Genomic DNA, 13,976 nt, shown 5'->3' with positions numbered 1-13,976 from the left:
TAGAGGGATATTGAGTACTGGACTTGATTATGTCCTTGACCCCAGTACTAAATTTGTGAACTTGGACAAGTTATTTAACCTATCATGTATAAATGTATTAACATACTGTATGTTTACTTTTAGTCACTTTTGATATTGATAAAAAGTGCTGAATAAAGTGTTTTGGGAAGTGCCTTTTTCATTCAATCCTGTACACCTAAAACTTGTTTATAACAACTAGTTTATTCATATTCATCTCTGTAATATTCCATTGTGTGATTATATCACAGTTCATCCTTTCTCCTGTCGACGGGCATTTAGGTTGCTTCCAGGGTTTTTGCTATTGCAAATGGCTGTGATATAAAAATTCCTGTATAGCTCTCCTGACACTCAAGCATACTTTCCCTCCAACAACCTGGATTATAGATTCTAGCTGTTTCAGCAGCCAGAAATCTCCACTCTGCCTCCTCAGTTCAGCAGTATCACCATTCTGAGCCGCATTCCTGGCACCATGGTTGGGAATGTCCTCCCAAGGAGACAGACGTGGTGAACATGGGATTCACCTTGTGTATTTCCTTTCTTTGAGATATCAGTCTGCTTTGACTAGTATCCAGTTCCTGAAAACAGTTGCTTCATATATTTTGTCCACTATTAACTGTCCACTTCCAATTATAGCCAGAAGTGGAAGTCTATTCATCCCTATTTTCTACTCAAATATTTAGTTTTGTTTTGGGTAGTTAATTCTTAATACAGCTGTGGTTTATTTGCTCATACCAAAAGCCCAAGAGAAGCTTCATTTAAAGCTAATTTGAAGGATACAATATCTTAGATATTCTTCAAGATGCACTTAGTTCTATCCAAGGATTGAAAACACAGTTTCATAATGCTCAACACTTTTTAAAATGTGCCTTCACATGGAATAATTTTCACATACCTAAACTATTGGCCTGTTAGGTATCTGGCTCTCTGGTGAGGTACTTGTCATGTTTTCCATTGAATTATATATAGATTTTTTTCCCAATTATGTCCAGAAATGAAATATATTCCAAGATCCTTATGAGAAACTTAAGAAATAAAGGAACTCCCATTTATTCTAGTCTGGTGCTATGTCACTTTTTCAAATTTCTTAGCCTACTTCTACAGCAGCTAAGAATTGGGAGATATGACAATAGATCAGTTGAGACAAAGTTTCCCAAATCAACACAGCCACTTACTTGAATCTGTTAGCAACCGTATCTTCTCTTGAGATGTGTTTTGTACCACAAGGTCCTATGGACTATTTCTAATTTCATTGTGGTAGGCTTCCCTTCTCTTCATTTTTCTGCACTTAACCTGATCTGTCAGGTTGTAAACAAATTTGATTTAAAGGCATTTTTGCTTCTAATAGTCAATTCTATAGTAGCATATACTGCCAAGAAGGATATATGTTGCTGGGGTATTTTTTATAATTAAAAAAGTATTAACTTAAAAAATTGGTATACATAGGCAAACAGGTAAAAATAAACCTTTTTTTCCTTCCAACAGATACATAAGCTCTGAGTATTCTAAGCATGTGTAACAGAATGCTAAGCAACACTCAAGCACATACTCAACTAATAACTGGTCTATAATATTTTAGGTATTAAGTGTGTCTTGTAAATAGTAAAATCAAGTAATTCTTTCAAATGGGCAGTGTTTAGATTTGAAATGATTACAAGCACCAAAAAAAACCCATGAATTAAAATACAATATTTTATTTTTTGTCACCTAAAAAACAAGCAACCCAGAATTAAGATATACATAAGTTTCTCAAATTTATCCTAATAAAATTTTGAATATTTATACAATTTCTACAGAAACATACAGTGTATCAAAATCTGCATAAATCAAATTTATAAAATGTGTAGAAATGCATAGTGATATTACCAACTTACAAAGCAAGGATATGGGAATTATTTCCAAAGCAGCCTACAGTAGAAAATAGTCATTATGGCAGCAGCTTCTGATGTTTTTGTTTGGTAGGTTTTCTGATTTCAAGATATAGAATCATATTCATAGAGTATCTTCTTTTAACGAATTGCACAAAGTACCCATTTAAAATTTACATGCACAATTCATTGCCACCTTTCTTAGGCCTATGCATAGTTAATAAGGTTATAATCTACTCAACATGGAAAATGGAGCCTATCTGCAAACACACAAGTAATTAAAATACCAATTCTCTCTTAGTTTCTTTTTTTATAGTTGGTTTATTTTGCAATTATAAATGTTAAACATCCCTAGAGATGAAAGTTAAAATGGTTGATCACAGATCAGTAGCAAAATACAAATTGACAATTCAAAATTATAAATAAAACTCTGTTGAGGATGTTTAACTTTGACTCTCCAAATTTAAGAGCTAAGCTTGGAAGAAACAAATTTATAGGTTATATTTCCCTCTTAAATTAAAAAACAAACTTCCTCTGGCAGTAGTTTGTGAATTCCTTTCATTGTAATGATACCATGATTACAGGATCAAAAACGCCTAACTTACTTGCCATTCTGCTCACATCATCACAGTTTTGGTTTTTTTTTTTTTTTTTTTTTTTTTTTTAGCACTCAATGTAGGCATTTTAATCTTCTGGATAACAACAGAGTATCTTTTGAGAAATTAAAATCGAATTGACCATTTGCAATATTTGGTTTTCCTAATAGGTACTGTCTTAGTAAATGTTTAAATCCAAACAAATCTTCTGTTCACCAGAAAAATACTAATAAAAATACACTTCCTAAAAAGAAATTAAGAAACACTAGGGAACACCTAATGTAACAGAAAGTGGTTCACATTTGTTAATAAACTGTATTTTTAAATAGTCCTTTGTTTTTAAATTTTAAAAACGTGCAGATAATGTCATTTGGATGAATATAAACGAAACATCAGTTCACTCTTGGCTTCACAGGTTGCACAGCTTAGGTTATAATGCACACAAGTTTTATAAGGCCTAATCTAACAAGGGCTTGGAAAGTCTTACCTCAGTCAGAATGAACTTTTGATGTGTTTATAACGGTGTTTTGTTGTTTTTGTCACCCTCCCTTTCAAGGGATAACAATAACATCTGATAATAGTTTTCTATAGTGGCAGGTATTGGAGAAAAGTAAATCCCAAATGTCAGTGGACAATTTTTTCTCTAGTTGGAAGACTCCTTTGCAATCCTAGAAGTAGGTATGGACAGAGGGCACTGGGAATGCCAGTAGGTAAGGGAGTGAATGCTACACAACTTCCAACTCTATGGGATAGCCTTGGGATGTTCCATATTGTCATTTCTTTTTCAAGCCATACAACGTTCAACTTTATAGCAAATGGCAGCACATAAATTCATTTCTGAGTACTAAAAGTATTCCCCATACAGGTGACAAGTCCATCATTACCATCCTATAAATTTCATCACAAGCTCTTGAAATATATACTGAGAAATGAAAGAGGCACTAAATGTGTTGAAATTCACCTTTCAAAAAAGCAGCATGACTGTGAAGGAAGGCCACCTTGGCTAATAACCTGTGGCAGTGCTTCAAAAAGATGTAAAATTAAATAAAGACACAACAGGTTGATAATCACCAAGTTATATATGAAAGTCTGGCTACTCCAACCTTTTTTCAAGTGTGTTAAAAATAAAAATCAAACTGCCTTTCAGACCCCTGAGTGTAATCCCAAAGAAGACAACATGCTTTAACTCTGTCTAATAAAACAGAGCTAAAGGCACAAATTACCAACATCATCTTAAAACACAACAAAAAGATGTAAACATCTACAAAGTTTAAGGTAAAAGCAGTCTTGTAAACAGTAACTGCAGATGATAATGTTATCGTAAAATCACAGTTTATCAATGTCCTTCAAACTGATCAGGAGGTTCCAGGTTTGGAGCTATACAGAGTTAATAACAACAGTTGCAGCAGGTTTCAGGCGGTTTTCAGTCCTGTATAAATTTACTTGTCAGTAGGTAGGTTATTGGTTTCTTTTATTCTTTCTAAACACTATGGATGTTATTCATTTCCCATTTTTGAGTCGTTTTACCAGAGTCACAATTGGAGATGAATACTTGATGCAGGACCTCTGAGCGATCTAAGCACTTTCCTGAAGGAATATGAGTAAATCTGTGCAGGTTCTGGAAAACACAGTAAGAAAAAAGTTTCAAATTTGGACTCTTGATATCACTGACATCAGAAATCATCACTTGGCTTTCATGAGGAGACAGTTTAAACAAATGGAAAAGCTTATCGACCACACCTCAGACTTTGGATTTCTCTTGATTGTCAGTTTTCTGGATTTCTCTTTATTGTCAGTTTTCTAAGTCCTAAGATCTTTCATTGTTAAGTCACAATATACTGCTGGTGTCTCACATTCAATGTATACAAACCTAAATTCATTATCTGCCCCTCCAAATCTATGTCTCTTGTTCCTATCCTGGCTAACGACAATCCCAGCTCTCTAGTCCTTAGCAAATACTGCACTTTCCCTCATTCACTTACACCAGTCACTAAGGATGGATATGTGCAATGTCTCTGGTTTATATTCCTTCCCATCGCCACTGCAGATGCCCTGGTTTGGCCCTCACCGTATGCTGTAGGTTTCTTCAATATAGCTCAGAGTTTCTCAAAGTCTGGTCCTCAGACTACCCAGGATTGGGTCTGTAAGGCCGAAACTATTTTCATAATAATACAAAGACTCCATTGCCTTTTCACTTTAGCAACACTTATACTGATAGTGGAAAAGCAATGGTGAGTAAAACTGATGGTGCCTTAGCATGAATCAAACTATGCTAGTACCTGTAGTGTATTGTTCATGGCCACAACACAGTAAAAAGTAAATGCTGGTTTCACTTAAGGATGTCACTGATGAAGCAGGAAAACATTAATTTTATTCAGTCTTGACCCCTGAGTATACTTAGAAAAATATTCTATGACATGAACTGGGAAGTACGTATCAAGTACTCCCATATAATGAGGTGCAATGCTCAAGGATATCAGTCTACACTGGAAATAACTTTTAAGAAACTACCACTTATTAAGTTGTGGTGTACAATAAAAAAACAGCCACAGTTATATGAAAGGCTATTAAATTACTCCCTCTCTTTATGAACTGTATGCTTGTGTGGGGCTGGGTTTTCCTCATATACTTGAACGAAAACAACATTTCGGATCAGACCAAAATGAAGCAGGAGTATGAGAATCCAGCTGTCTTCTTCTATTAAACCAGACGTTAAAGAGATTTGCAAAAATACAGAATTCCATTCTTCTATTTTTTGTAGGTAAACAGTTATTTTTCATTAAAAATGTCATTTATATTAATGTTTAATAGGTATATTATTATTACTTTTAGATGAATTAATATATAAAAACTACAAATTTCTCAGACAATTTCCAGTTCTGGAAATATAGTTAGTGATAACCTATATAAACAAAAGCAATTTGGGGGTAGGGGGGCTCAATAATTTTTAAGAGTGTAAAGGGAATCCAGAGGACAGAAAGTTTCAGAACTGCTGCTCAAGCTGATCTCGTTGCTTCATCAGTCCATACCTCACATTTCCAGAATGATTTTCCTAAAAGTAGCCATTGTTTTCCATCACTACCTTCCTCAAATAAGGTCGATTCCTCTTCAAAACTTAAAAAATGAAGTTCAGTGCTCTTTCAAGCTGATCTCGTTGCTTCATCAGTCCATACCTCACATTTCCAGAATGATTTTCCTAAAAGTAGCCATTGTTTTCCATCACTACCTTCCTCAAATAAAGTCAATCCCTCTCCAAAACTTAAAAAATGAAGTTCAGTGCTCTTTCCTCCAAAGCACAATTTAGGGATACCAAATGAAATACAATTCTTTGGATTTTCTACATGTTTTCATGCCACGTCTTTGCTCAGTCTTTCTTATTTACTTTCCATGGAAAGCCTTTTTGCACTTCAGGACTTGTGCAATGACACTTCCTCTATGAAACTCCTCAGCAGTAATTCCTCCCATGAATCACTCTTTTCTGTCCTATGGCATTTTGCTTATCTCTACTTTTGCATTTCTTTCTTCTCTGCCATTATATAATAGCGTGCTTTAGCTATATTTTTGAACTCCCCTGCAGTCTAACATTATTGGTCCCCAAGTGAACGTTTAGTAATATCTAACACACAAATGTATATTCAGTGCTGTGTCCTTTAAAATACCTAAAACACGTTATGTGTCATTTTTTGGTCAATTACTTCTTGATGTAGTTTCTGGTGTGTTAGCCTTCTTTTACTATTTTGCTAATATTGTTCTCACTGACTCCTACTATTTATTGCTATTATATTTCATTTTTCTTTGTGAAAATAAATGCTCCACTCTTTAAGGTTTATGCTATTCTTCTCCTTCCTAACTTGTTATAAGAAACAAAATCATCAATTGATACATGCTTATCACTTCCTGGAAATTATCTGTAAATGACAATAACAGGGAATGTTAAGCTAGGTCATATCATTATTACATAGCAAACAAGTCCTTGCTTGCATGACAGATGGGATATGATAACAAATACTGGGTGAGTAAATAAAATGGAGGGTTGACAGATTTTTTAGTGTGAGGCAGCTTTCCCCACTTTTTGTTTCATAATAAATTGATTTATGTTAGCCAAATCTAGAATTTGAAAACTATACATAAATCTATTAATATGTTGTAATCCTTAACTTGCCACAAAGCTTTAAATACTCACAGCTGAAACAAAAAGCTGCCCCAGCAGTGTCACGTGAATAACTAAATTTGACCATTAAAGCAAGCAACTAGCTACATTTATCCCACTGTATTTAGCACACAACAATGATAAAGACATTATGAAAGCCTAGATTTCAAGTTTTATTTGTTTGTCTCTATCTCCACCTGCTGGACAGTATCAAATATTAACCAAATTTTTTAATAGTATAAATATATTTTACTTTAATGAATGATTCATTTAGATTTCAAAAATCAGATTTTGATGAGAGCAATGGTGATGACTGCCTCATAGAACACTGACTTTCTTGTATTACTAAAATTAGCAGTGCTCTTTATAGACATCATCGTGGCCTCATTACATGACAATATTGTACGAGAGAACAAAAGTGATGCCTCATTATAGAACAATGAGTCATCCAGTGCTCAGGAAAACCTATGCGAGGGACTAAATGAGAGGAAAATGCAAGTGAATTTGAATGCAGGTTTTAAGATTTATTTATCTAAATCCCACATGCTAGATGTTATTGAAAATGAAATAGCATATAATATTTCAGAAGTTAAAATGCAGAATACCTTGAAGTACTGCCATTCCTTAAATTCATTTAGATTACAGTGTGTAATCATAACTTTTGACCCATCAGCCCCCTTTGTCAAACACTGGTCATACTGCATGAGTTGATTTGCTTCATTGATTCTGAAAAGCTGTAAAAGGAATAGAGAGAATTAAGTAACAGAGGCACCTTCCCTGCTGATGTACATTTGAAAAGAAAGAAACTTAACTCCTATAATTAAATTGAATGACTTATTTTTCCATAATTTTTCTGTTTAGAACTGTAAGTCCACAGACAAATTATATTTATTTTGGTGTTAGTGAAGATCCTTATTAACACTGAAATCATTAAGTTCTTTACTCTCTAAGATACCAAATGGGTCACTAACACAAATTTACTAAGTACCAACAATGTGAGAAAATGAAAAAGCAAAAACATACCCACAAAAGTAAGAGAATATATTAGCGAAATATACATTACTGGCAGTAACACTCTATTGGCAAAAAGATGAGGATTAGTGAGCAATACTTGCAAAAAATTGTTAGGGAGCTAGGCTTATACAGTTATGGTAGTGACAAATATATACTCCCACAGGAATATATTTTAATCTCTTATATTAGACATTAATTCTAGATTCTGACTGCTTATGTGAAAACCAATACTGCTATTATTCCCATCATTTAAGTGAATGTTTTAACACTGTCAATTTTTTTACAGAATGTTTTACTTTATCAAAACAAACAAAATTACCAAATTGAAAACCAAAGTACAAAGATCACCCTGTGATCAATAAACCTGATGGCCCTCAATGCGGAACAATTAAACACAAAAGTAAGGTGGTTTACCTGATTCCCTCCCATCCTGTGGCAGGGTCCTAGTTCAACAAAGCCTCCATTTGTTTTTCCCATGCTATCAATGCAGTAAGCAGTTTCAAAGCCTCTGATCTAAAAAAATGAACAAAGACGCAAAAAACAGGCAACAGTTTAGTTTTTGATGAACTCTGGCAACAGAATTTAACATTTCATGTTAAATGTTAGTTTACAGGGAAAATCTGGTTATGTGTAGTGACAGGTTATTACTGTATTGTCAATCTTTACATAGTTTTGAAATCATTTATGGTCTTGAAGTCAACACCGGAATGGGTTCTTTGTCTAAGAGCAAAGGACTATAAATTTCCATAAAATACCACAGAGAAAAAAAAGTTATCATTAAATACAATTTCAGAATCACAGTAATTCATGTGAATGAGAAGCAAATAGAGGAAAGCTACCTAACCACAGTGGTAATAGACACTGGCCTGGCCCTAGATATCTAGAACAGACTGGATTTGTAAGGGACCTCTCCCAAATGGCTGTGCAGCACTTTTAGTAGCTGCCTCTAGGAGCCTAGGGTGCATAGGCCATGCATGGCACATGGTCAGGCAGTGAGGCTTTTCTCTATAAACATAGATGAAAAGCAAACGCAGGTTTCCATCTTTGGAATGTACATTTTGAATGAAAATAACTTTTCTGAAAAGCCATATATTTCTCTGAATTATAAATCACTATAGTATTTGGATAAAATGTTTTATTCTTGCATTCAGTCAGCAAATACTGACTGTGCACCTATGATGATAAGCGGTTTTGAGGATACGAAGAGGGGCAAGTCATGGTCCTCACCACCTGTAGAGACAGAGGGGTAGTGGCCAGTCAGGACAGAGGTATAAATGCAGAGGAAGAGCTGCTCACCCTGCCTGGAGGAGCTCCGAAGACTGCCCCAAGAGACACCTTTAAAACAGGTAGGGGTTTACCCTGGAATGTTAAGGAAATGCCGAGAAATGAAGTATAAAGTGCAGATGTCAGAATGGGAAGAGGTTAAACTGAAGATATACTTGGGAGTGAGACAGTAAAAGGAAGACAGAAAATTCCATTCATTCATTCATGTATTTATTCAATCATCAAATATTGAGTACCTGATATGTGCCAGGCATGTTGTAGGCTCTGAAACAGTAGTGAACAAAATAAAGACCCCCCTACCCCAGTAATGGGCATGCCACAGTGAATGTGGGCCCCTGCCTCCATTCACTCTGGAAATGTAAGGGAAAAAAGACAGAATATAAGTTAAAAAACATAGTAGACAATTTGTCTGTTACGGCAAAAGGTGGTAAGTGTGGTGAGAGAAAGGAAAAGAAGAGGAAGTTAGGGTGGGAGCTAGGGTGTTGGGAAGTAACAAGGTGGACCTCACTGAGAAGTGGTAGGTCAGCAGACTTGAAGGAGGTGTGAGAGCTGGCCATGCATGGGTGTATCTGCAGGGAAGCATTCTGGGCAGAGGGAACAGCGTAGGCAGGCACATGCCTGGAGGGAGTCTGACTACCAGTAAGGACATGGGGCTGGAGTGGAGTCGGGAGAGCAGTAGCAGGTGAGGCCAGAGAGGAATGGGGACAGATGTTGTGGATCTTGGAGACCACCAGAAAGGACTTTGTCTTCACTCTGAGGTGAAGGTACAGGGTTTCTAGCAGAAGAGGGACATGATTTGCCTTCATTTTAAAACAGTCACTCTGACTGCTGTATTTGAAATAGGCTGTAGGAGAGTCAACAAGTCTTAGTGAGAGATGATGGTGGCTTAGACCAGGCAAGAAGGGATCAGATTTTGGAATTAGATATGAAGTGCGAGACAAAGACAGGATTCATGGAAGACTCCAAAGTTTATGACTGAGAAATCAGCAAAGATGGGTTGGGGGGAGGAGATAGGAAGTTCAATTTAGGCTATGTCGAGTTTGAAATGCCTGTTACACATTCAAGTGCCGACGTTAAGCATGCAGTTGGATATACTTGTGTGGGTCCTCAGAGAGTGATTTGTGTGTTGAAGGACTTATGGTCTAGTTGGGAGTTAAACATAATTTGCTGTAATAGGACAGGTAACATAAGAGTATAGGGAAAAAGTATATTAAAGCAAGAAGTACAGAAAGAGCAGCATGAGTGTCCTCTGTTGGTTTTTCCTTCTATTCCTGAACTCTAAATGCTGGCGTTTCTAAGGGATGGGTCTAGTCTTCTCTTCTCTATCTGTATTTTCTCCCTCAGTGACCTCATTAATTCCCATGAAACGACCTACCTGCTGATGGCCCCAAATGCACATCTCCAGAGTGACCTCTCTTCTGGACTTTGACATCATACAACCTACAATCTATAATCAGTAGGCCTTAACGGCTCTACCTGGATGCCTAGCAGGTACTTCACATGCTCAGAACACCAACAGAAGCCTTGCCCCCTCCATTCACTCCCCTACTATCTTCCCAATCTCAGCAGCCTCAATCAGCTACTCAAAACAACCCCGATGTCATTCTGGCCCTTATCCCTTCACACACCAACCCATAAGGGATCCACTTCCAGATGAACTATGCTTCCGCAGTTGGTCTGCTTCCCTTCATCTCCACTCTCTGATTGGCTGACTCTTTATCATTCAGATCTGAGAGCGAATGTCACCTCCTCAGAGAGGCTTTCCTTACCCTGTCCTTAAGTCCTCCTGACAGTATTACATGTCATTATCATTTATCACCATCTGTCATTATCATTTTTGTTTTCTCAGACTTTTTTGGTCTCTCTCCCCAGGTAGCATGCCAGTTTCCTGAGAAAAAGGACTTTGCTTCTCTTGTTTTCTGTCTAGAAGAGTGAGTAGCACATAGTAGGTCCTCAACCAATATTTGCTGAACATAATTAAGCAGAGGGATGTAGACTTGAACGTTCATGGCAGGTTTAGTGTACCTGTGAGGCATACAGCAGGGCTGAGGGGAGCAATCAGAAGTGAGTCTGAAGATAAGTTTGAATAAACAAAGAAATGACAATGTCTGATTGTCAAAGTGCTTTTGTCTGATTTTAATTATTTTTAATTCATTTGAAAAGCATTGTTGGAGTGTCTACTGTATATGGGTCCCTGCATCAGTCCACCTGGACACAAGTGATCAAGGTCCTGAAGCACTCAGACTGGTTGAGAGATAGGGGATTTGGGGTGTTGTGAGAACCCCTGGAAAGAGCACAGAACTGCATCTTTTTGATGAAGTGGGGAATAGTAAGAAGGGCTTTTTCGTATTGGTGATCTCTAAGTTGAGAGCAGTAGGATAAACTGAAATTAGTTAAGGAAGGGAGTTGGAGTAAGGGGCATGGAGGCGCCAGGAGCTGGAGTAAAGAGTGGACGTGTTGCAGGCTAGGAGGCCAATGTGCAAAGGCTGCCAGGAGACACATGGTGGCCAGCTGGTCTGGCAGCTGTAGCTGTTTAGTGGAAAGGTGGCAAATGCTATCAGACAGTTTTTACCCCAACTTTTCCCCAAGAATACTTCTCTCTTACTCACATATTTCCACCTCTCTCTGCCTTCTCCCAAACTCAGTCTACAAACACATACACTTTGAGATGTGACTACTTACTTCTCCCCAGTCAACATTTTTGGGTGGCAAAGGGTAGTGTGAGGTGATATCATAAGCTATTTCTTCCATGAACCACTTAAAACTTTTGCAGTTGTGATCTTCTCGAAATTTTTTCAGCTCCGATATATCCCCGTATGGTAATGCCTGCGATTCAGGACGACTAGCATAGAAGTAATCTTTATATTCATCCCACCAAACCTCCACAACTCTAACATAATTCTGTAAAAAAAAAAAATATCGTTATAAAAATACAAATGTCATATCATAAACAGCCTATATTAGACATATGAAATATGGCCTACACATAACAAATTCATTTCAACAGGACCCAGCATTTAATTAAACAAATGCAAGTTAATGACTCTAATATGTCATCTGCCAAGGATTAAAATGTCATGTATATTTAAGTAAAAAGTATTGTACAAAACCTGATATCCCTGAGCTAGAAGATCATATATGCCAAGATAATGTATTCTATTCTGCTAACGGAAGAAATTGAATCTCAGAAAGAGTTTATGAGAACCTGGCTGGACACTGTACTTCTTTCCCTATAATAATCTCTTTCTTTTCTTTTCTTTTCTTTTTTTTTTTTTTTGTGATGGTGTCTTGCTCTGTCATTCAGGCTAGGGTGCAGTGGTGCAATCTTGGCTCACTGCAGCCTCAACTTCCTGGGTTCAAGTGATCCTCTCACCTCAGCTTCCCGAGTAGCCACCATACCTGGATAATTTTTGTTATTTTTTTGTATAGATGGAGTCTCATTCTGTTGTCCAGGCTGGTCTCAAACTCCTGGCCTCAAGAGATCCTCCCACCTCAGCCTCCCAAAGTGTTGGAATTACAAGCGTGAGCCACTGTGCCTGGCCTACAATCTCTTTCTATTAGAATCATTCTGTTGGTAAGTGTAGGGAAAAAAATCTCATTTCAGAAACCATGAGAAACAAAAGCTCTGTTTAATAAAACACATTTTTGCAGGTGATTTTATTGATCCTGTTATAACTATAATAGAACCATTTTACTACAACCCCAAATGGACTGGGTATTTTCCCCAGTTGGTTCATTTTTTTAACTTAAAAAATATGTATTTTTTTGAGATGGAGTCTCACTCTGTCACCAAGGATGGAGGGCAGTGATGTAATCTCGGCTCACTGCAACCTCTGCCTTCCGGGTTCAAGCGATTCTTCTGCCTCAGCCTCCTGAGTAGCTGGTATTACAGGTGCCTCTCACCACACCTGGCTAATTTCTGTACTTTTAGTAGGGATGGGGTTTCACCCTACTAAAAGTAGGCCAGACTGGTCTTGAACTCTTGACCTCAAGCAATCTGCCCGCCTCGGCCTCCCAAAGTGCTGATATTACAGGTGTGAGCCACTGCCCCCGACCCCAGTTGGTTCACTTTAAGAAAAAGCAGCTATAGAGCAATAAAATATGTTGACACTGTGATAGCTGACAAATATCTAGCTTTTAAGGCTTTAATTGATGAATGAATGCTTGCATGAATACATGTGACCAAATTGGTACACACTTGCAGTGATTTGCATGTGGTTTGTCTCTGCCAACATTCATGTTGAAATTTGATGCCTAATGTGGCAATGCTGGGAGGCAGGGTCTACTGGGAGGAGTCTGGGTTGTTAATACATTAATGGCCTCCTATGGAGGTGAGGGGGTGAGTTCTTGCTCTCACAGAAGTGGATTCGTTCCCACAAGAGTAGTTTGTTAAAGAGTCTGGCTTCCTTGGTCTCTCTCTTGCTTCCTCTCTCGCCATGTGATGATCTCTTTGCACATGTGCATTCCCCTTCTGCTTCCCATCATGAGTTGAAGCAGCATGAGGCCCTCACCAGATGCAGCTGCCCAAGCCTGAATTTTCAAACCACTGGAATTGTGAATAAATAAACCTCTTTTCTTGATAAATTACCCAGCCTCAGATGTTCTGTTGTAGCAACACTAAATGAACTAAAATAATACTCAATCCCTTAATCTTCTACATCATGTGTCAGCAAATATTCTCTATAAAGGGCCAGATAGTAAGTATCTTGGGCTTTTTGGGCTATACAGTCTCTGTGGCAACTATTCAACTCTGCTATTGTAGTGAGAAAGTAACCATAGACAATACACAAACAAATGAATGTGGCTATCTTCTAATACAACTTGATTTACTAAAAAGAGTTGGATTTGGCCTGTCAGCCATGTGGCTAACCCATGTTTTACATTCAAAAAAGAAATATCTAGTGTTCAGATTAAATGTCAGATTAATTCAAAGGGTGAACATGCCCCTAAATGCATTGTTGTCGCAAAAGCCCATAGATTTAAAAAAGGCTGTTATAAGCAGCATGATAAAAGAACATATGATATTACCACTTGATATGGTTTGGA

At 37.3% G+C, this 13,976-nt stretch overlaps 1 protein-coding gene across 4 annotated transcripts in view; it reads right to left on the bottom strand.

The window, feature by feature from the left end:
• Positions 1-1,692: 1,692 nt before the first annotated feature.
• GALNT7 (polypeptide N-acetylgalactosaminyltransferase 7) overlaps positions 1,693-13,976 on the bottom strand; it is a 155,319-nt gene continuing 143,035 nt past the window's right edge. For 3 of the 4 annotated variants that reach the window (XM_055276412.2, XM_055276411.2, XM_055276414.2), the window contains 4 exons: positions 11,613-11,831; positions 8,061-8,159; positions 7,238-7,366; positions 1,693-4,100 (listed from right to left, as the gene is read on the bottom strand). In XM_055276412.2, the coding sequence (XP_055132387.1) occupies positions 3,963-4,100; positions 7,238-7,366; positions 8,061-8,159; positions 11,613-11,831 (585 nt within the window). In that variant the 3' untranslated portion in view covers positions 1,693-3,962. The remainder of the gene's footprint in view (positions 4,101-7,237; positions 7,367-8,060; positions 8,160-11,612; positions 11,832-13,976) is intronic. The other variant, XM_055276413.2, reaches the window with a different exon arrangement.

The sequence above is a fragment of the Symphalangus syndactylus genome, chromosome 4, assembly GCF_028878055.3.
Source record: "Symphalangus syndactylus isolate Jambi chromosome 4, NHGRI_mSymSyn1-v2.1_pri, whole genome shotgun sequence".
Lineage (NCBI taxonomy): Eukaryota > Metazoa > Chordata > Mammalia > Primates > Hylobatidae > Symphalangus > Symphalangus syndactylus.
Note: the sequence above shows the minus strand (reverse complement) of the source record. Positions and strands in the feature narration are given on the sequence as shown.